Below are 22899 nucleotides of genomic sequence, written 5' to 3'. Positions count from 1 at the left end.
AACCAAATTCTGATGTTCCAACCCCCTTCATATCCCATCCTTCAGTCAGAAGGAAGTTTAGTCTCCATAACTTCCAACTTCATGTAAAATAGGACCCAAACTGGCATTCTCTCAATCAAATCTGCTCCCGTTGTAATATATGTTGCAGAAAGAAGTCTGACTTACCAGTATGGGACTCCAAAGTGTGAGTTTTTGAGATAAGCTGATAAATAAATGTGTGTGAAGTGGGGAGATGCATTAAGCAATGAAACCATACGAGGAAGCGTCACCAGGGGGCGACAAACTCTAACAACAGCATACTTCGCCTGTGTCTTGGTAACGATGATATGCTGCGTGTTTTAATTCTGGCACCAGACTTTAAAAAGGATGTTTTAGAGATTAGCCTAAAGTGACCAGAATACTCCCAGTGATGAGGAACTATAGTTGTCTCGATGGAATGAAGTAAACAAGAACTGCTCTCTATGCAGCAAAGGAATTGATGCAAAGATCTGATAAAAAAAATCAATATGTTGCGCGTCTTTTCAGGCTAATAAAGACACTTCCCACAGGCAAAAGGGTTAGCAACAGAGGAAACTGCTGTGAATATGCTACCATTAAGTCCAGCGTGGACAGGAAGGTATGCCATTAGCTCATCTAAATATGCAATAAACTTACCTGACAGGAAGTGAAATATAGGCCACGATCCCAAAGTACCGATCTTACTGATTCTAGATACAGCAGAAACAATGCTGAATACAGTTTGAACTTACTGTAAAGATGCACTTTAAACTTACTATGCAATTGACCAGACTGCAGCACTGTCCTTTGGGCAAAGGAACGTCTTCAAGGGAAGAAAGGAGCGTTCAAAGTAATATTCTTTAATTTATGTTCCTAATTTTACTTCAAACAATAAAAGCATTAATGTCTTTGTCCCTTTAATGGAGGAAAATCTTTGGACGCTTCTACTTTGAGGAACCATGTTACTTTACATCTCCAGCATGGCAGCAACATGGTAACATTTCTTGGGCTCTGTCTGATGTAGATAGATAATGGTCCCAATCTTAAATGAAATACCAAAATGTAATCCTGACCGGACATCAGTTCTGAGGTTGCATGAAGTACACTGGGCTCTTGAAATTTCTCCAGTTTGGGTGAAACCTTGCAGTTATCGTGCATTTTCTACCAGAAAAAAAACGACTTCTTTTGAAGAAAGAGCCAACTATGTATACTAGTTCTGAAAACTTTTAGTATGACTTTAATCAATTTCCAATAGTCCCCAAGAACTGAAATCTGAAAATTGTACTAGATTACGCACTCCAGTTGTACCAAGTAAAAAATAGCAAATAGTTGCGAAAGTTTTAATGTTTTTGCTTGTCAAGTTTCAATCCATTTCTTGAATAATCTGCAGTGTACTCAAAGTACACAACTGGTTCTCTCTGATTGCTGGAAGCAGACAGAAACTTGTCTGTTTACTAACAATATGGTTGCTGCTGTGGAGGTAAAACAAAATGGAGCTGAGCAAATCAGATCATTTGTACAATGAACTTGTTGGAAATCATATTTGGCACCAAATTGTTAAATATCTCTTTTAGAGTTTACCTATTTAGATATTTAATGAAATAAGGCACCATATTTACAGAAACTGATTATCTTTCAAAGCTTGGTAAATTCTAAATGTAGAATGATAGGGCTGTTAAAAGTATATCACAGAAACCTATTCAAACTTTGTATTTCTCAAGTTAAACTATTGTTTTCCAATCTAAGATACTGTGAAGTTTATTCAAAAAAGTAAAATAAGAGAGTGAGGGTGAGAAGTAGAAGGGGCTGAAAGCAAGATGCAAGTAACAAGAGAGAATTAAGGAAGTGAGGAAAATATAAATAGCAAGAGTCAGAAAATGAAAATTAGATAAGTATACAGGGAGAAAAAGAGAATTATGAATCTGACAGAAATTGTAATATACTGAAAGAAAGGCAAATATGGGTAAAAATGAAAAGAGAAGACTCTTAGAATGAGAGGCAAACAGTGGATAACAGATTAGAAATCAAGGGGGAGAAAAGGGCCAGTGAATGACAAAGAATCTCTGGGACATAGGGACATAGACAGTGTATAAGCCAGATAAGCTGGGCATTTAAATAGTTACACTGCTAAATTATATTCCATAATTTATTTAATAGTAAATTTGGACCAATATTAGTCCATTAGTGAATTTAAATACACATGCTATTATAAGGAATGTTAACTAAAAACTAAACACAAGGAAATCTGCAGATGCTGGAAATTCAAGCAACACACACAAAATGCTGGTGGAATGCAGCAGGCCAGGCAGCATCTATAGGGAGAAGCACTGTCGACATTTCGGGCCAAGACGTCAACAGTGCTTCTCCCTATGGATGCTGCCTGGCCTGCTGCATTCCACCAGCATTTTGTGTGTGTTACTTAACTAAAAACTAAATGGCACTGTTGTTTGCTACCATAATAGTTTCCTTACAAGCACAGAAGTAATTCAGAATAAACTTGATCTACTGTGCGACAATATAATAGTCAAATGGCTATTATCTCTGCTCCAATAATTGTATTATTAACTATGGCTATTTTTAATAGCCTTATTATTTTGCATTGAATTTGACAGCAAAAATACTTGCTAGAAAGACTTAAACAAGCCATGCAAATAATACATAACAACATTTAGTTTATCATGCAGATTTATTGCTAGAAAATACATGCAGCTTTCATGCAAAAGTTTACAGCTTGTTAAACACTTTATACATAATATTATTTGCCAGTGATATTGCTGCGTTTAGAAAATGCTCAGGTGCACTACAACTCTTCGCAGGCTCAAATGTGGCAGCACAAAAAATATGTAGCTTTCCCTGCAACTTTTTTTTAAAGAAATGAACAAAGTTTTTTTTATCAATATGGATGACTTTCTACATTACTTCCTACCCAGAGTCTGGTTGACACAAGTGACCAGTACTCTACGTAAATGGCAATTTTTGAAATGCAAGACACAACAATGAATAGTGGTAGGCTATGTGAACATGATAGGTAAGTTTTTCATTGAATCTCCATTATCGGTGTGATGAAGTGAATTTTAGTGCCTAGGCTATGATCAACTAACTAAAAGATTGGGATTGCAACTGCTTCCTTCCTGGTCTCCACAGTTAGCTGCTGAATGGATAAACTTGGAGAGTAATATTTTAACTTCTATCCTCCAAATAACTGCCATTTTCGTTTGTAGATAATCCTTGTTCTTGTTGAATGTAACATTACAATTTTATTAAATCATTTAATTAAGACATGTAATAAATAAAATTAAGTAAACATTTTGAATAGGCATACAAATGTACATTGCTTCTTCGTGGCTGCTCTTCGCAGATAGCACAACATTTAGCAAAGTAGGAAGTTTGAGAACAGTCACATATTTCAGGGCGACAGAATGCCAGACAGTGAACAAGTGGGAGTACTAATATAGGTAATCATAAAGTGCAAATGATATGCTACGTGTAAGAAAGAATTAAGAGTGTATATACATAAATCCTTAAACATGACAGACCAAGTTGAGGAGGTGGACTGTGGACAATTCCTGGCACCACATTTCAGAAATCATGTTAAGTCTGTGGCAAAAGGTAAGGCAAGATCCTACTAGGGATGTGAAACTTCCATTAAGAGGCGATCAAAAAATGAAATAATGAGTTTTGATAAAGGAGGGAGAAAAATATCATACCCTTTAGTAAGTAGAGGCCATAGATTCTGCAGCACCAGTAAAAGAGGCTGAGTAAGTTGTTTATTTGATTTATTGAGATACAGCGCAGCACAGGCCCTTCCAGCCATACTGCCGAGTAACCACCCCCACCTCCCGATTTAACCCTAGCCTAATCACGTGACAACCAATTAACCTTCCAACTGGTACATCTTTGGACTGTAGGAGGAAATGGAAGCACCCAGAGGAAACCCATGCAGTCACGGGGAGAATGTATAAACTCCTTCCAGACATGGGTGGGAAATAAACCCAGATTGCTGGTACTGTAAAGCATTGTGCTAACAACTATGCTACCAAGCCACTTGTTTTTTTTAAAAAACCCAGCTTCAGTAAAATGCTAAAACCATAACCCTCATGCACTCTATGTCAACTGTTGGGCGTATTCAATTTGTGTATGAGAAGATTAACAGTGAGCAATTTGTTATTTCTCAAAGTGAAAAATACTTGAGAAATTAGTGCACATTTCCTTAAAGAGATTAAGAGTCCTTAAATATGCATTTCAGTTAATTACATGCTAAAGGGTACACTTGTCAGTAGATAGAATAAGTCACTGCTCCTGTTCATCAACCCTGCTTACCAATGTCTTCAATGGTTACCATTTCAAATAAGTGTAAATACTATCTCAAAAACCTTAATTGGTCTTACACTTCCCTATTCAACATACCGGTAGTTTCTGGGAACTTACTTGGATACAAGGTAATTATAACACAGCTTGGCAAATGGTAGTAGAATCATTTGATGGCAGGTAACATTAACTAACACCAATTGCAGGGGAAATTTAGTAGCTTCAGGCATTACATTGCAAGGTAAAAAGTAGACTAAAAATTATTTGGTAGAATTTCTGTATTGGCGTATTGTATCTCCCCTGTAAAAATGCCAGAATTGGGTTTTTGCTACACTTACTATGCAAATTTAAACAAAATCCATTATTAAGGATGAGTTTTTGGGGTATTTGGAGACACATGATAAAATAGACCAAAGCCAGCATGGTTTCTATAAGGGGATATCTTGTCTCAGAAATCTGTTGCAATTCTTTGAGGAAATAACAGGCAGGATAGACAAAGAAGAATTGGTGGATGTTGTGTACTTGGATTTTCAGAAGGCCTTCGACAAGGTGGCACATGAGGCTGCATAACAAGACAAAAGCCCATGGTATTACAGGAAAGATACTAGCATGGATAGAAGATTGGCTGACTGGCAGGAGGCAACGAGTGGGAATAAAGGAGGCCTTTTCTAGTTGGCTGCTGGTGTTTCATGGTGTTCCACAGGGGTCGGTGTTGGGACCACTTCTTTTCACGTTTTATGTCAATGATTTGGATGACTAAATTGATGGTTTTGTGGCTATGTTTGCAGCCAATACAAAGATAGATGGAGGGGCAGGTAGTGTTGAGAAAGCAGGAAGTCTGCAGAAGGACTTAAGATTGGGAGAAGGGCAAAGATATGGTAGATAGGAAAGTGTATGGTAATACACTTTGTCAGAAGAAATGAAGGCGTAAGATCAATTTCTAAATGGGGAGAGAATTCAAAAATTAGAGGTACAAAGACTTGGGAGTCCTGGTGCAGGATTCCCTAAAGGTTAATTTGCAGGTTGATTCATGGTAAGAAAAGTAAATGCAATGTTAGCATTGCTTCATATTGACAGGACTAGAATATAACAAGGATGTAATGCTGTGGCTTTATAAAGCACTGGTAAGGCCTCACTTGGAGTATTTTGAGCTCTGGGCCCCTTACCAAAAAGATGTGCCAGCACTTCTCGAGTGCAAAGGACATTCACTAGAATGATTTCAGGAACAAAAGGGTAAATGTTTGAGGATTGGTTGATGGCTCTGGGCCTGCACTCCCTGGAGTCTAGGAGAATGAGGAGTTGGGGGAATCTTATTGAAAATTATCGAATATTGAAAGTCCTAGATCGAGTGGCTGTGGAGAGGATCCTTCCTGTCATGGCTGAGTCCAGACTACAGGGCAAAAGCTCAGAATAGACAAACATCCATTTTGGACAGAGATGAGGAGGAATTTCTTCAGCCAGAGGATAGTTAATCTGTGGAATTCATTGCCATCCACGGCTGTGGAGGCCAAGTCATTGGGTATATTTACAGATTAGTCAAGGGTGTTGAAGGTTAATTGGAACAAGCAAGAGAATTAAGTTGAGAGATAATAAATCAGCCTCGATGGAATGGCAGAGCAAACACAATGGGCCAAATGTCCTAATCCTGCTCCCATGTCTTATGGTCTTATGGAAATGTTTTAAGTAAGCTAAACTCTATATGGATTAAAACAAATCAACATTTTCAGTTATTAAAATACAAGTTTCTTTTTTCATTATAATGAGGTATCAAGTCAAATGCATGAGTAGCACCTTATTTTCTGGTAAAGTGAAGACACGCAGTACACATACACACACACATTTTTATGATATATGTCAATGATTTGGACTATGGGATTAATGGATTTGTGGCTAAATTTGCCAATGATACAAAGATAAGTGGAGGAGTGGGTAGTGTTGAGGAAACAAGAGAGCCTGCAGAGAGACTTAGATAGTTTAGGGGAAAGGGCAAAGAAGTGGCAAATGAAATACAATGTTGGAAAGTGTATGATCATGCACTTTGGTAGAAGAAATAAACAGGCAGACTATTATTTAGATGGGGAGAGAATTCAAAATGCAAAGATGCAAAGGGACTTTGGAGTCCTTATGCAGGATACTCTAAAGATTGCCATTCATTTCTAGAAGTATAGAATATAAGAGCAGGGATGTGATGTTGAGGCTCTATAAAGCACTCATGAGACCACACTTGGGAGTATTGCATGCAGTTTTGTGCTCCTTATTCTAGAAAGGATATAACTGACATTGGAGAGGGTTCAAAGAAGATTCACGAGAAGGATTACAGGAATGAAAAAGTTACCATATGAGGAACATCTGGCAGCTCTATATTCCCTGGAATTCAGAGGAATGTGGGGGGATCTCATAGAAACATTCCGAATGTTAAAAGGCCTGAACAGATTAGATATGGCACAGTTACTTCCCATGGCGGGGGGAGTCTAGGACAAGAGAACATGACTTCAGGATTCAAGGATGTCCATTTAGAAGAGATATGTGGAGAAATTATTTAGTCAGAGGGTGGTAAATCTGTGGAATTTTTTGCCACGAGCAGCTGTGGAGGCCAAGTCATTGGGTGCATTTAAGGCAGAGAAGGATTGGTTCTTGATTAGCCAGGGCATCAAAGGGTATGGGGAGAAGGCAGGGGAGTGGAAATGACTGGAAAAAATTGTATCAGCCCATGATTGAATGGCGGAGCAGACTCAATGGGCCGAATGGTCTACTTCTGCTCCTATATCTTATGGTCTTATGATCTAAAATGCTGGAGGAACTCCACAGGCCAGGTAGCATTATGGGAAAGAATAAACAGTTGACATTGATGTCTTGATAAAGGATCTCTGCCCGAAATTTCAACTGTTTACTCTTTCCCATACATGCTGCCTGACCTGCTTAGCTCCCCCAGCAATTTGTGTTGCTGCTTTGGATTTACAGCATCTGCAGATTTTCTCATGTTTGTACATTGCATGAGAGAGTTCTTTGTTCCATTTTCAAATCTTGAGTAGTAACTTAAGAAATCTATAAAGGTGAATTTCATTATCAGAACATCCATAAATAACATGGGGGTCACCTGTAGTTCTTGCTAGCTCTCAATATAATTATTGTTCAGAGTTGTTAAGTCTATCAAACTTAAGATGAAAATCAGTTTAAAAACAATGGATAACTTTAAATTCATCAATATAACTGGAAGAAAAGTAGCAAAGTTGAAATTGAAGAACTTTATATAATACTTAGAGCAACATACAACAAAAACATAATCAAAACATTAGCTCATTTTCCAGTTGCCCTTTTTGTTTAAATTGTTAATTTTAAATTGATTTCCAGGGTGACAACAGCATTAAAGCTTAGATTAACAATATTAAAGAAAGGATTCATTTCAGTTGGTGTCAGCATTACTTGAGAATATTATTCCTTTGGGTTTTTATTCTCTTGCGAATCCCAGTGAATCAAATAACATTTCACATATCGGAAGAAAATACAAATTTATGTTAATTTTTACTATCAAATGCAAACTTTGGATGGATGGAAATAAATTGACCACAGTAAACTATTAAAGAAAAAAATAAGACAAACAGTGGGCAGTGTTCATATATTTAATGTGGTACCAGAGCAAATCTAAAAGGCAGAGTCTTAGTTTGTTTAAATAACCATGATCAACAAATAAGAGACAAGATTAGACGAAAAGAGAAAGCAAATTGGGGCAGCCATTAATAGCAGCAAATGGACACAAGTAATAATAGATACAAAATGGGAATTGAGGGAAAGCTTAAAAGCAATAAGAGTTATAAATATAATGAGAGGAAGAGCAATAGAGGGAATATGGATTCATTAAAGAAAAATATAGGCAGGTCTATAATGGGCAACAAAAATAACAGGCTTTACATTTCCAAACTGTGAAAAAAGTCAACAAAACACCAGTGATACAACAGAGCCATTAGATTTGTGGTTCCCAAATATTGCCCCCCTGTGGGTGGTGGGAATTTTTAAGGGGGCAATAAAGATAAAGGGGTGTCGGATTGGGCACTCGGTAGCAAGGGGACAGCTGAGAGATTACAGGCTGAATTTAATAAATGAATTACTTATTATAAGCATTTGATCCTCTGCCTCATAATTGATAACAATGATTACATCATCACCTCATTTCCTGCTAACCCACCGTTCTTAGATTTTGCTTGAAGCATGCTCGGAGTTGTTGAAAGGCAATGTAACACTTCAGTATTTGGCATATCATGAGAAATCTGGACTGAAGAAATTGTATTTTTCTGGACCCAGCCCATGCATTATTGCCATTCACTACTGTAGTAGGGTTAGCTGGTACGATTCCCACACTCTAAGCATGCAGTGGCACAATTCATGTGAATTGGAGTATGGCATTCAATAGGGTAAAGGTCCGAATTTGCCTTTTGGAATGCTCTTGGCCACATTTCCCTAACCCATGGCCCAACAGAGATTTGCTGCCTCACTTTATGTGCCTTCAGGCAAAGTGTCAGGTTTTGACAGAGCTATGATGATGTCATAACTTTCCCTTTATTGATTGTGGAGCTTGAGCAGAGAACACTTAAACTGCTTGCCAGCACCTCACAACAAAACAGTGATGGTTTACATACTTCAAACATCATTGCTGAATTTGGAAAACCCCATACAATTGGAGAAGAACTGATTCTGCCAACAGTGAAGGACGTTCTGAGTACGGTTTTACATAAGTCACCAGACCAAGTGATTCTGCTCAATGACAGATATGTTCAGAGGTGAATAGAAATGTCTGAGAATGTGGAAGACACATTGTGCAATGTACTTAGACAACGGGAATGTCAACTTTACCAGCCAACAAATCTTTGCTTCTTGGTTATGTTCACTTCATAAAAGTTGAAAGCATAGTTCAAGAGTTGTTATTTGCAAGTGGACTAAAAATGGGTATGAAGGGGGAGTAAGTATTGTTGAGCAATTTTTCAAAGGGAAGGCCATTCTGCTCACCAACATTCTTACTTGTGCAACAGATGGGGCACCATCAATGACAGGACAACACCATGGGGTTTAGTTTGTTGAAAAAAGCTGTACCTCACAAATATACCATTCACTGTGTAATTCTCAGACAACATCTCATCACATAAAATCCAGGTCATTGGCTGCACAAATTATTAAATAACTGTTATTACAGTGGTAAATAAAATCAAGTCCCATGTTCTCAATTTGTAACTATTTTAAGAGCTTTGTATTGAAAATGATGAATAGTTTGAAAGCTTGCTGTTATGTGCTTTTTGCAACTGAGGTAGCAATGAATGTCATCAGCATAAATGCTTCATCCAGTAATCAACTATAACCAAGAATAACAGGCATGACATCGCTTATTTGTCAGAATTATTCACAAAGTTTAATGAAATCAAACTTCAACTGCAAGGAAATGTGGTGAATCTTATCAAAGTCAAATCAATATCCACGTTTCTGTCCAAGTTAACCCAACTGAAGTACAACATTGGCCATCGCAACCTTTACCAATTTTGAAGTCTCTTTGAGTTGGAAGAAAGAAAGAAAGAATACCGGATGTTGATCTTCAAATATACAATATGTTGATTTTCAAACGTGCCCACTTGGGTGAGCTGCATAAAGACATGTCAGAGAGGTTTCAGGAACTTCTCCCAATCCAAATTGCAGAAAGACATCCATGAACACTATCCTGCATTGTGGAAAAAGGTTAAGATGGTCTTTATTGCCTTTCCAACATAATATTTAGTGAAGCATGGTTTCAGTGCAGTCACCCAACTTCTCTGAAAGCAATGAAACAGACTGCAAATTACTGAACGCTGGGATCTGAGACTCCCTCTGAGTGACATTCTGCCTGATGTTGAGAAACATATCAATGCACCAAGCCCATTCATATCATTGAAATGTGAAAAAGTGATATAGTGAATAGTTGGACTACTAATGTACACTCTAAAACTGTTGATGAAAATTATTTTTACTGTAATTAAAGAAATAATTTTATTTGTAGCTTTGCATCGATTTGAATAATGTTTGTAATTATTTGTCACTAGTTTGGATTTGCATTTCCTATTTTCTTTTACTGTGCATCATAAATAAACATCATTTATAGTTTTTAATCTCATGGCCAGAAAGGCAAAGGGGTGTACTAGGAGTATAGTCTGGGATGTAACAAAAAAAATTGTGAACCACTGCATAGGGTGAGTGTAGAGGAGGAAGTGAATCTTGTTAAAGGAAAACAGACAATAGAGGAAATAATAGAAATTTATACATTGTACAACTGAGGTTTCCACTTCAGGATATTAAACACAAAGCAACAGTGTGCGCAAAAGCATTGGTTATAATATCCAAAATCTCTACTGATTAATTTTAAAACAAAATGTGGAAAGTTACTGAAATCATTTATTACTGACATTGCTTAGCATTTGGACATTTATCAATGATAGGAAGAGGTCAGCATGGATTTGGAAAGGATAGTTCATGCCTGACAATTTCATCAAACTACCTGAAGAGGTCAGTAGAAAGGAGTCTCTATAAATATTAACTCATAAGCTCTGAGGCATGGGATTATTAGCAAAAATAATAATACATCAAATTGGCCATCACTTGTAGCAAGGGTCAGTAACTGATTGAGTGGCAATAGACAAACTTTAAGGATAACTGAAGGTAATTGATGTTTTTAAAGGGTATGCAATTTGTTTTCAGCAGTTAATTTAAGCAAGACATTATTATATATGTACTGGAAGGGAAAATAAGGAAATATGTAAATAAAATATGACTAAGGTTCATTCTTGGTCACTTCCTACTTCTCATTTCAATGCTGCTGCTCTGCACCTTTATCCCACAACACACAATCTATTTCCACATTTATGCTGATGACATTCATTGCTACCTCAACCATCTCTTCAAAATCCCAGACAGTTTGCCAATTCCTAATATTAGAGAAACAATGAACAACCAAAGCTATTTTCAGTCCCAATCCAAAAATCCAAATTCCAAATATCAACTCTATTCCTCTCTTTGGCTTGTTTGTATCCAAAGTTGTTGTCAACCTGTGTGTCATATTTCAAAATGAGCTTCAGATGTTCCTAAAACTCTACATTTCTTTTCTTCTCAAAGCTACTTTTGCCAAGACTTAATGTCTGCTTTATGGCTCAACGTCAGATTTTAATTGATAATCATCCAGAAAATGCTTCATGGATTTGCTACGAACTTTCCTTTCATTAACATAGCTTGAATGAGAGGATATTTGACATGTACTTGGTTTTCTTGTCATGCTTCACTACATGGCATTGACAAACATGTTTTCTTGATTTATTGGTAAGAGACACATGGCTCCCGCTTGCCAACTCACTATATTATTGTGATTAAGAATGGAATTAAAGTACAAGAAAAAGGTGTTACCTGTCTGTTCCGTAGTTCCTCATATTTATGTTCTATATTTTTAAAAAAATCTTTAAGTTCTATTTAGAAAGAATGATCCCATTTTGTAATAAACTTCACTCAGTTTTGCATCATCAGATTACATGTCTTCCTATGTAACAACAATAGGTGAGCAGATGCAGTCAAGAAAAAGGCTATTAAAATAGATATTGAAACAAAAGTATTTGATAAGATCAAGTTAAATTGTCTTTGTGACATGTTAACCAAAAAACTTAGTGATCTCATTAATTGTATTTTTACACAATTAAATTCATAACTTAATAGTTTTCATCAATTTTGCATAAACTAAATTTCAATTATGTAAACTATACTAATAATTAAGGAAATGTAGGTACAGATAATATTCCAGAAAGACACAAGCCCTGAACTTCAAGTTTAGTGGCAATAGCAGTTACTGCTACTGACTTCAAAGAAAGCCCCACTCATTAGTGGGAATAACACTTGCATTCTCTATACTGCTGCTGTCAGGCATCAGGTCATGTGAATTTTTGGCAAACAGAAATTATGATATAATCAACATGCTGAGCACCCAATCACATCCAAATATTCTCACAGACAACTAACCACACTGGAAGAGACACTGTTAACAATTAAGACAACAAAAATGCACATAGAACCATAGAACACTACAGCACAGAAACAGGCCTTTTGACCCTTCTTGGCTGTGCCAAACCATTTTTTTGCCTAGTCCCACTGAACTGCACCTGGACCATATCCCTCCATACACCTCTCATCCATGTACCTGTCCAAGTTTTCCTTAAATGTTAAAAGTGAGCCTGCATTTATCGTTTCATCTGGCAGCTCATTCCACACTCCCACCACTCTGAAGAAGCCCCCCCCATGTTTCCTTTAAACTTTTCCCCCTTCACCCTTAACCCATGTCCTCTGGTTTTTTTCTCCCCTAGCCTCAGTGGAAAAAGCCTGCTTGCATTTACTCTATCTATACCCATCATAATTTTATATACCTCTATCAAATCTCCCCTCATTCTTCTACGCTCCAGGGAATCTTGGTTAATTTCAGATTCCACATGGTGGAACCTAAAGCAAACAAGCAAATTCCTGAGTAACTCAGCAGGTCATTCAGTAGTTGTGGAGGCAAAAAGGAATATTCAGTGTTTTGGGTCAGAACCTTGAATCAGGACCCACCTCTGACTACCCTTTGTTTGGCTCCACAGATGCTACTTCAGATTACAAAACAATTCCTACTTTTCACTATCTAACATTACGACAGATACAAAACTGTGTTAATCAAGTCCACTTTTGGATCTTTATTTGGTATATTCACTCATGAATGGAACAATCACTAATTTCAGTCAAGTTCTTTAAATCATCTGGAAATTTTATTCAATTGTGCATACTGCTCTATAACAGCAAGTCCCTGCAGGCATTGCCCTCATTACACTTCTCCAACCTGCATCAGAAGTGTCACATTGTGTACAAGCTTTACCAATAAATCCTGGCAATTTTTGATATGTGATGAAAGAGAACAAAATATCAAAATGAAGGCACAGTTATCGCCATATTCACAATAAAAATTCAAATGCAGTAACAAAACACAGAATCCATACTTCTAATTGACAGTTTTCTTGATTTATATAATCCACAGTTGACTTTCCTCTATTGTTTTAGGAACTATTGACAATTTATTTTGTTGAACAAGATTAGTTTAACGGATTCCACTGTAAAAGAATGCATTACACATGGTGTTAAAGTTCTGAAAATACTATTTATTAAACTATATCTGACCAGATTGAAACACTCTAAGTCCAGCATCCCTGGGACATAACTGGTGCCAGATCACAGAAATCACCCCTAAATAAATATTTCCCTCTGAGCAGGGTAACTGTACTTTTTAAGTTTAGATACTGTCCATGTCACTGAAGATTCCGAAACACAAAGTTTCCCCAAGTCAGAAATGCTGTTGGTGCAATCGCTTTCAGATGACAATGCAAAAGTTCCACTGGTAGGTTAATCAGCTACGTAGTACAGATCTTGGTTAATTTTAGATTTTAGTAAGAATTATTCAGTCCAGATCTATACCACATATTCAAAACATACTGAACCATGGAAATAGCTGGACCAAAGACAGTTTCAATCTGTAGGAACAACATAAATATATAAATTTGGAAAAACATGTTTATATGGCTGTTCAAAACTTGACTGAAAAATTTTCAACCTGATATTATTTATCCAGTCTTCTGATTATTGATTATCCAAGAAAATTCATACTGTTTGGTTTTGATACCTGCTAGAAATCATCAGCATTACTTCTGTACTAAATCCTAAACCAGGTAAGTAAGTAAACTTATGAACTGCATTAACTCTGTGCAAAAAAAAACCTTGATACTTAGAAAAGTGAGCCAGTGCTGTCGTGAACAGAATTCCCACAGGGCAATTCCTGACTCCAGCTTTGCAGCAACAGCCTTGCTCCATACAAGAAATTCTGATCACCACTTAGTGTAGAACTTCCAAATTCACTGTAAACTGTGTGCTTCTATCACTGGATGCAATACCTTTGGTACTTATGTTAGGCTCAGGAAATTTGGCACTTTCTCATAGCCTTGCTCTTGGCCATATAGGAAGACTGGCAACCCACATCAAAATAGTACAATACAGTCATAATTTCTTTTAGATATGGTAGATTTATGCCACTGTCAAAACTTTCAGAAGCACCAGGGTGATATTAGCTGCCCATACTGTAAATTTTAAAAAATACTTATCACTTCATATAGTAATTATATTTCATATACTTTTTAAAAAATCACATTTTCTTCCTAACCCACAGGTCTAAAACCCCATTGGAATGTAATTCTGAATCTGGTCATTACACATACATGAGATGCTGTTTGATTGGATGCATATTGTCACTTCCAGTACACTGTGGTCTTGTTTTTTTTGTGTTTTTTTAAAACCAAAGATTCACAATAGAACAGAGTATAAGCCTGCATATCTGAAATAAATATAGATCATGCTGAAAGTACTTAGCAGGTGCAGCATCATTTGTGAAGAGAGAAAGTTACAATAGTATTACTTCAGTCATGAAGCCATCTTTGAAATATATTTAAATGACTGCCTGAATTGTTCACTTCAGTTCATCTGCATATTTAATATTGCCTAGAACTCAAGGAATCAATTCAAGCGATCAGAGAAATCTGGACAGTACATAGACTGGTTGCAACATATATTGAAGCCTGTCATTCTTACAGCAAAAAATAAGGCAAAACCCAAGAAAACAACAAATACAAAAAAAAATCAAGTGGGAGTTGAAGCACCATAAACATAGTTGATGTGAAAATTTAATCTAATATCGCTGGCTGCATCAAATCTTAAGGAGGTTAAGGAGCTTTGTTAAAACAGAAGGCAATGGGCAACAAGGGAAGGTATCCAATGGTTAAGGCCATGCTTCGCAGAAAAAATGATTGTACCTTTTGGATGGCTATCATCCTGACCCCTGGCATCACAGCAAGAGTTTATCAAGGTAGAATACTAGACTCATTCATCTTCAAAAAGCTCCCTTACCTTCATAAAGGTCAAAAGTGAAGAAATTTACTGAAATTTGACAATATCTAATGCAACTCTCCTCAGCAAATGAATCAGGTCATTGGTGCATGCAGCAGGACCAAGACAACATTCAGGCATGGTGGAAGTGGCAAGTAGCATTTACACCACGGAAGTGCCGGGCAACAATGGCTGAATGCCTCAACATCAACACCCTGCGAGTCATTAATGACCTGAAATTTACAGGACCACATCCATACCATAGCTGCAAAAGCAGGTTGGTTATGCAAGTCAAATAATTCTCTTCCTGATCCCTCAAAACCTTTCCACTATATTCAATGCTCAAGTCAGGGGTGTAATGGAACACACTCCATTTGTTTGTATGAGACCTTCTCCAACAACTCTCAGCAGTTCAACAACACATAGGGCAAAGCAACCTGATTGTCAGGCACATGATCCACCACCTATATTCATTTACTACTCCAGGAGTGGTGAATCTTTTTGAGAGCGTGTGCCCAAATTGTCGGTAATCTTCAATAGTTGTATGCCATGCTAATTTTGAGCAGAGATAATCATGAATTGTAATGACTTAGTAACAATAATTATGGACTTATTTTAAGGAAAAAGAATGTGCCCTGTTGTTTATGTATGTGCATTCATTGTTTTACTATTAATAAAATTATAACAAAGACAGATTGAAATAAATAGAGCATTTTACAAAACCTGTTTAAAATTATTAATATCAAATTTTTAAAAAGATAATTGAAAAATATACATGGAGGTGCTAAATTACATCCAATATTTACTGTTATTATTACTGAATAGCCATTGTTCACTCATCAATGACAGAAAAAAGTATTTAATCAGAGTAGGCCCCTTCGGCCACACTGCCCAATGTAACCCAAGCCTCATCACAAGACAATTTACAATAACAGTTTTTGGACTGTGGGAGGAAACCATTGCAGACATAGGGGAACAAACAAACTCCTTATCGACAGTGGCGGGAAACCATTGCAGACATAGGGGAACAAACTCCTTATCGATAGTGGCGGGAAACCAATGCCAATGGACAGAGTAAAGCCAATGCTGTTTACTATCCAAATACTGATGTGTACATCAGGTCAGCAAGGATTTCAAAATGCATTATCCAACATCTCATCATCGTCTAGCTGGCCAGCATGAGGCATTTTATGTGAAAACCTCTCACTGTTCTTGGGTTATAAATAGTCATTTGTTGCTTCATTTGGCAGTAACGATAATCATTATGTATCTTTTCTTTCAGACCCACCCATAATGAATCGAGGAGCACACTGCATGCTGCGTGCCAACAACACTTTTGTGTATGGCTCTTAAACACATGGCAAAGGTTCACCACCCCTCCACTGTTCTATTTGCACGTGCTGGCTGCAATGTGAATCATCTGCAAAATGTAGTGATGACTTGGTAAGGTTACAGTAACAGATTCGTCCAAATATACAACCTCCTTCCAAGAAGAACAAGGTTGGCAGGTAGATGAGAAGTCCAGTACCTGCAGATTCCTCCTTCAAGTCACATACCATTCTAGCTTAAAGCTGTATTAGTGGCCCTTCATCTGTACGAGGTTTAAATCCTGGAAATTCCTCCCAACAGCAATATGGCAATACCCTCACCAGAATGATTGCAGTGATTCAAGAGATGGCTCTCAACCACCTTCTGAAGGGCAATTAGACACAGGCAAAGAATGCTGTACTTGTCAGCAATTCTTATATCCCACAAAATGAATAAGATAGAGCTGTTAAAAATAGACATTTCAGGAATAATTTTGGATACTACATTGCAAAGAAGTCAAAATTCCAACCAAAACATGACAGTTCTATACAAGACACTTCAATTTGGCATAAAACCTTTGGAATCAACTTGAAAACGGTTATCTGATCTCCAAGGTATACAGAGAGATGGGAAAAAAACTTTGTTTGAAAAGATATTAATAATTACATTATTTCTGTATGCATCATAAAAATATTTTTTCACTCCAAACTACAACCTGTGTTTTCAAGTTGATTCTAAATGAAGAATCATTTGAGCAGCCATGCTTTGTTTTGGCTGAAAATTTTATCTTATGATTTGCAATATACTACCCAAAATTATTCCTGAAGTCTCAAATTTTGGCTCTTTGCAGAAGATGCATCCACGGCAGACCTACTGTCAAATGCATAACCAAAGTTCCTCTAACAATCCACGGCTCAGGGATAAGTAATATTCATAATATCTGAAGTTCTATTACATGATTGAAATTATAAATAAAGGCCAAAAAAAATTAAATGTTAGTAAAAATATATCAGTGTTCTTGCTTCGGATCCCAATGCACCACTTATTTTTTATTAGAACATGGCAAAATCATTCTCTAAATTTCTCACAAGTTTCAGTTCTTCTGGTGTGAAGGAATAATGAACAAAATAAGGATATTAAACTTTAAGGAGATCTGACAACAGTATAACTGAAAACAAAACAGAAGCCAAAAATAATGTTGATATAATTATAAATGGTCTGGAAATACACATGATATAAATATTAAAGTTAAAAATGAACTGGAAGGAAAGGTAATAATGATCCAGATTTGATAGGGACAAATGAAACATGGTTACATGGGACTGGTAACTGAATATTGCCAAGTATTACAGATTTAAATAGGATACAGAAGGAAGAAAGAAATGGGGTTTTTACAGAAATGGGGTGGAGGGAATTTAATGGCCAGTGGGAATGACAAGGATACAACAAATATTAAAATAGAAACAGAAGCTTCCAGTAGAATGAAAGAAAGGATAAGGAATTGGACATAATTAGCGAGGGAATCTACTGTGACAGGAAACTAATGCAGCTAGTACAGGGAAATATTCAAGATTTGAAAAGTAAATGAAATCTAGCTATTCCTTACAAGATTCAAAAATAATAACGACAATGGGCCTCAGCAAAATATAGGCCAAGTAGTTGAATGATAAAAATAAATACAAAATGCCAATGGAACTTGCAAACATAAATTGGAGAAAACTAAAGTGCAACTGCAATAACAGAGAGATTTATTCCACCAAAACAAAATCAAGAAAGCGAAAAACCATTTCCAAATAAAGTCAATTTTGTCCCATAAATAAATAGGAAGGAGGAGGAGCTGCAAAATTAAAAATCCCTTTCAATTTTAAAAAGTTTATAAAAGGTCCAATTTCCACAAATACATGGAATAAAAGTTATATTAATTACAGAGCACCATAAACAATATTTCCTATTTACAGTAAAACCTCATTATCAGTATGGAAGACTGCAATAACATTCTTATAGTCGTAGAAACTGCTTTTAGCAGAATGCAGCCAATTTCTGAGATACCCTACCCCAAAGAATTACAGAGTCAAGCACATTCCAAGTAGTTGAAGTACAGGTAGTTACATTTTGGAAGGATTGGACAATTGAGGTCTAGAAGAAAATTAAATGTTGAATTAAATTTTCTTGCCAAGCTTGACTAGCTAGTTGTTGCTCAGAACATGGATCATGAGGGTGACAGGATAAGAGGCAGACACTGCCTTACCTGTGCAAGCTAACAATAGCTAGAAGTAGATCATACCAGTGATGAGCTATTGTTAACCTTTGTCCGAGATTGTCTAGCCAATAGAGGAACTGACCGTAGACTCCCAATTCTAATTTTGTGTGTTGTGCTGATACTCAACAAGTGCTTCTTGAAATCACTGACCAAGTATATTTAGCTATTGCCCAAAATCTCCTGTATAAATTTAAGATGTAACCTGACATCAATGGAGTCATAAGACAACAGTTCCCGGTGATCATGTATTAAAGGGTTAACCTTATACCGTGGTCTGTGTCTTTATTTCTGTTCCTAGCACAGTAAAGTCTCTCACAATAAGTTGGCAACAAAATTCTTTTACACTAAAATATGATAAAACGGTATATTCTTTGACAGAAGGCTTGAGGGAATCTGGCACAGAAGAGTTGAAGTCTGAGATTGATTAGTCAATGATAATATTAAAATGGCAGGGCAGGCTTGAAAGGCCAAGTGACTTACTCTTGCTCCATTTTCTCATGTCTGTGTGTGTGTTCTCAGGAATCCACCTACCAGCAAACAGAGGATAGGATTTTATACCCTATCATTATATTGACCCAACTATTAAGTAAATAGGCCCCCTTCCCCTTGACCTTGACTCAGTCTCTCATGATTTCATATATCACAATGAAACATCCACAATGTTTCCTTCATTCCAAGGGCAATTCTACATCCACCAGCCAGCCTTTTACTCAACAAACATTCTGCAGCCCTGGTAACATTCTTATCAATTTCCTCTGGATATTCTATTGCTGTTGCACATTCCATTACTGTTGTAACCAAAGCTCTCTGCAGCTCTGGCCTAACTGGCACTTTTATATAGCTTGACTAAAACTTCCCGTTTTCTACATTTTAGACATTAAAGGCCTTATTAACCACTTGAAATATCTGCTCTGTTACCTGCAGGAAACTCTGGACAGTCCAAGATCCCTCTTCTTTCCTCCATTCTTCTCAGAATCTTCCTATGTATTCTCTATTTTCTTGTCTTGTTTCTCCTCTCCAAATGCATTACCTCCTACTTCATTTATCACTTATGTCTCCATTAACTGATCCTTCAGTCTGTAATTACTTCATCACTAGCAATCATTATGCCTATTTTGGTTCCCTGAATACTTCTAAAATGTGTCTCCAGAATTTAAACCCAAATCACTGATGTATATCACAAACAAAATAACACCATATGCTTGGGAACCTCCCCGATGTCATTGAAGCTCCCACTAACCATTATACTTCATTTGGTCCATTAAGCCAATTTTTATTCCAGTTTACTACTTTCCCTCTGAACCCCAAAATTCATTTATTTCTATTAACAGCTTTGGAAATATTTTATTCAGGCCTGATGATTAATCACTTAATAAAAATGTACTAGCATGAAAAATTGCAGAAATAATATCAGAACCAAAAAATGACAAAAACTGAATGGACTCAGAGTCTCTAGAAAGAGAGCCGGAGTAATATTATAACACAATGGATATGGCAAAAGGATAGAATTTGCCAAGCACACACAAATTATTTCTACAACTGAAGTATCCTAGATGAGGGAGAGGATATTCTGATCCTCCGGGATAAATCAGACTGAAAATTAAGGAGAAATATCTTTACCCCTACAGGATGTTTGGAATATGGAGTCAACAATTGCAGGAATGACCGAGTCAAACAGAATACATACCTTTAAGTGGAAGCCAGGTAAGTACAAACAGAATTAAATGAATTTAAGTGGGAAGGAGACTCAGGTGAAGCATAAGCACTAACACGAACAAATGAACACATTTGCTTATTTATGTATTGTAAATTTGATCTCATTTAAAGACAAAAATTTCACACCAATATCCGATAGATGTTTTGAACACTGGAAGGAGGATAAAGGAGTCTATTTTTCAAATTTATGAAGACAACTCAAATGCAATTTAGCCATTTGAGTAAAGAAAAAGTGGTATCTCATATTCCTATCCTTCCTAAAAGATTGTATTCACCCTCAGATGAAAATATTCTTCCTGATATGCAAGTACAGAAAATTAGAAGTTTCACACGGCTAAAAGCAGACCTCATACATATTCCCGTGAAGCAATCAGTTTTCCAAGTGTTCAGGACACCTCTTTAATCACAGTAGCTTAGATCAGCTGTTTTTATGAGATTTGGCTTTCCTGGTGTAGCTGAAAATGGACTATAGAAAGATGGGAGGAGGATGATGGAGATAAACAATGACAGGATCTTGGTGAGCAACACTATGGTATGGATCCTACCATGTTGCTCTGAGTTTGTGTGGCCCCATATGTGGTGATTCCATTTGGTGGCATTGCTGGCTGTGGTGTATCTGACTGGATCGTTCCTCTTCTATCAATTAAGCTATTTTAAAAAAGCATAAAGTATAGTTAGTCATTAACCATAGTAATCAGTGTCTAAAATTAATGCAAATTTCTTCATGATTATGATAGGGAATTAAAAATAATGTGACTAGCTTTCAAAACATTTGAATGCAATAAATAATTACATTTAAAATAACTTCCTTTTGTTACCTTAAGTCTACCTGCCAATTTTGCAAGAGGTAAACTGAGCACTAATGTCACTACCAGAGTATTTATTTGAACTACCGGTACTAAGCATGACAGCTTCAGATAAATTAAGTTGAAGCAATCTTGTAGCTGCCTAACATGGCAAAACAAAGTAACATCCAAGCAGCAATGCTGGCATCTACTTGAATTAAGTATGTCCAAGAGTCTGTGGAAGGGCTGGTTCGAGCGGCACGGCAGCATATTGGTTAGCACAACACAATTACAGCACCAGTGACACAGGTTCAATTCCCACCACTGTCTGTAAGGAGTTTTTATGTTCTCCCCGTGACTGGGGAGGTTTCCTCTGGGTGCTCTGGTTTCTCCCACATTCCAAAGATATACAGATGGGTTAGTAGGTTAATTGGTCACGTGGGTGTAAATGGGCAGCACAAGCTTGTTGGGGTAGAAGAGCCTGGTATAAAAATAAAAGGTACAACAGCTAATGATCTTTTGTGATTGATATCTGTAAAGCATACCTCTTAAAATTAAATGAATCCTATGGCTGCTGTTATAGTGGGATTTTTAATCCATTCTTCCAATTTGCCATAATACCTAGTTATTGCTATCCTTCAGAACGGAAATAGGCAACATATCATTAGGAATGGTAAAGAAGTAAGACATTGCAAAGCCATCTTGTATACTTCTGACTGGTAGATTTTCAAATGCTAATGACACATATTAATTGTCACAATCCCATGGATTGTTAAAAAAGGGTGATAAAAGTTCTTGAACAGTAACTAAACTAATAGCTCATGTAATAATTCATTTCCATGGAGACTTAAAAATGTAATTGTTACATAATGGCTTTTGAATTCATCTGGAGATATTTTTGTTGAAACAATTATTAACTGAAATCACATATAGGATTAATAAACCAGATAAAGTAGAAGAAAAAACCAGAACAATTACAATAATTTCCCACCTTGGTGGCAATGGCCCACAAAGAGCTGCACAGCAATTTGTGAAGATGTTCCCATAGCTATATGGATTGTAATTGTCTTTGCTTCTTTTATTTGACCACGATCCTTTAATCTACAAGAACAATTTTTTTTAAATCACATGGATTTTTCAATAAATTGGACTTTCAACATTAAAGGAAGCAGCAAGTATTTTAAATTCATATTCCCTCTAGTTTTGTTACTAATCATTTGAGAATGACAGTGATAAATTAATTTACAACTTGCAGCCATAGCTGCTAATTAGGAACATCCACAATATCACAGTTGAACCAGTCTTTGTAACGTGTTATAGCTCGTATCTAAAGAACAAAAATTAACATTAGTGACTGAAATATACAAAACTGCACCTGTTTAAGTAAATGCAGAAACAACTCAACTACCCACCTAAAATAAAATTTCAAGTTCTACACTCTTGTACTTTTGAAAATGAATTAATACTTTCAGATTCTAATTTATATGGATTCTAAATAACATGGTGTTTATTAATTCATTATCCTGCATTAACTTCATAATGCAGCCAGCAGATTTTTGGTTCTTGGATCAACTACTT

The 22899-nt window shown here is 36.5% G+C and overlaps 1 protein-coding gene across 1 annotated transcript in view; it reads right to left on the bottom strand.

The window, feature by feature from the left end:
- zdhhc14 (zDHHC palmitoyltransferase 14) overlaps nt 1-22899 on the bottom strand; it is a 117896-nt gene that overhangs the window by 4849 nt on the left and 90148 nt on the right. Inside the window, exons 7-8 of the mRNA XM_073051143.1 lie at nt 22313-22422; nt 21082-21184 (exon numbers count right to left, since the gene is read on the bottom strand). Of these exons, the coding sequence (XP_072907244.1) occupies nt 21082-21184; nt 22313-22422 (213 nt within the window). The remainder of the gene's footprint in view (nt 1-21081; nt 21185-22312; nt 22423-22899) is intronic.

Source organism: Hemitrygon akajei, chromosome 7 (assembly GCF_048418815.1).
Source record: "Hemitrygon akajei chromosome 7, sHemAka1.3, whole genome shotgun sequence".
Lineage (NCBI taxonomy): Eukaryota > Metazoa > Chordata > Chondrichthyes > Myliobatiformes > Dasyatidae > Hemitrygon > Hemitrygon akajei.
The sequence above is the reverse complement of the archived record's forward strand: the minus strand, read 5'-3'. Positions and strand labels throughout refer to the sequence as shown.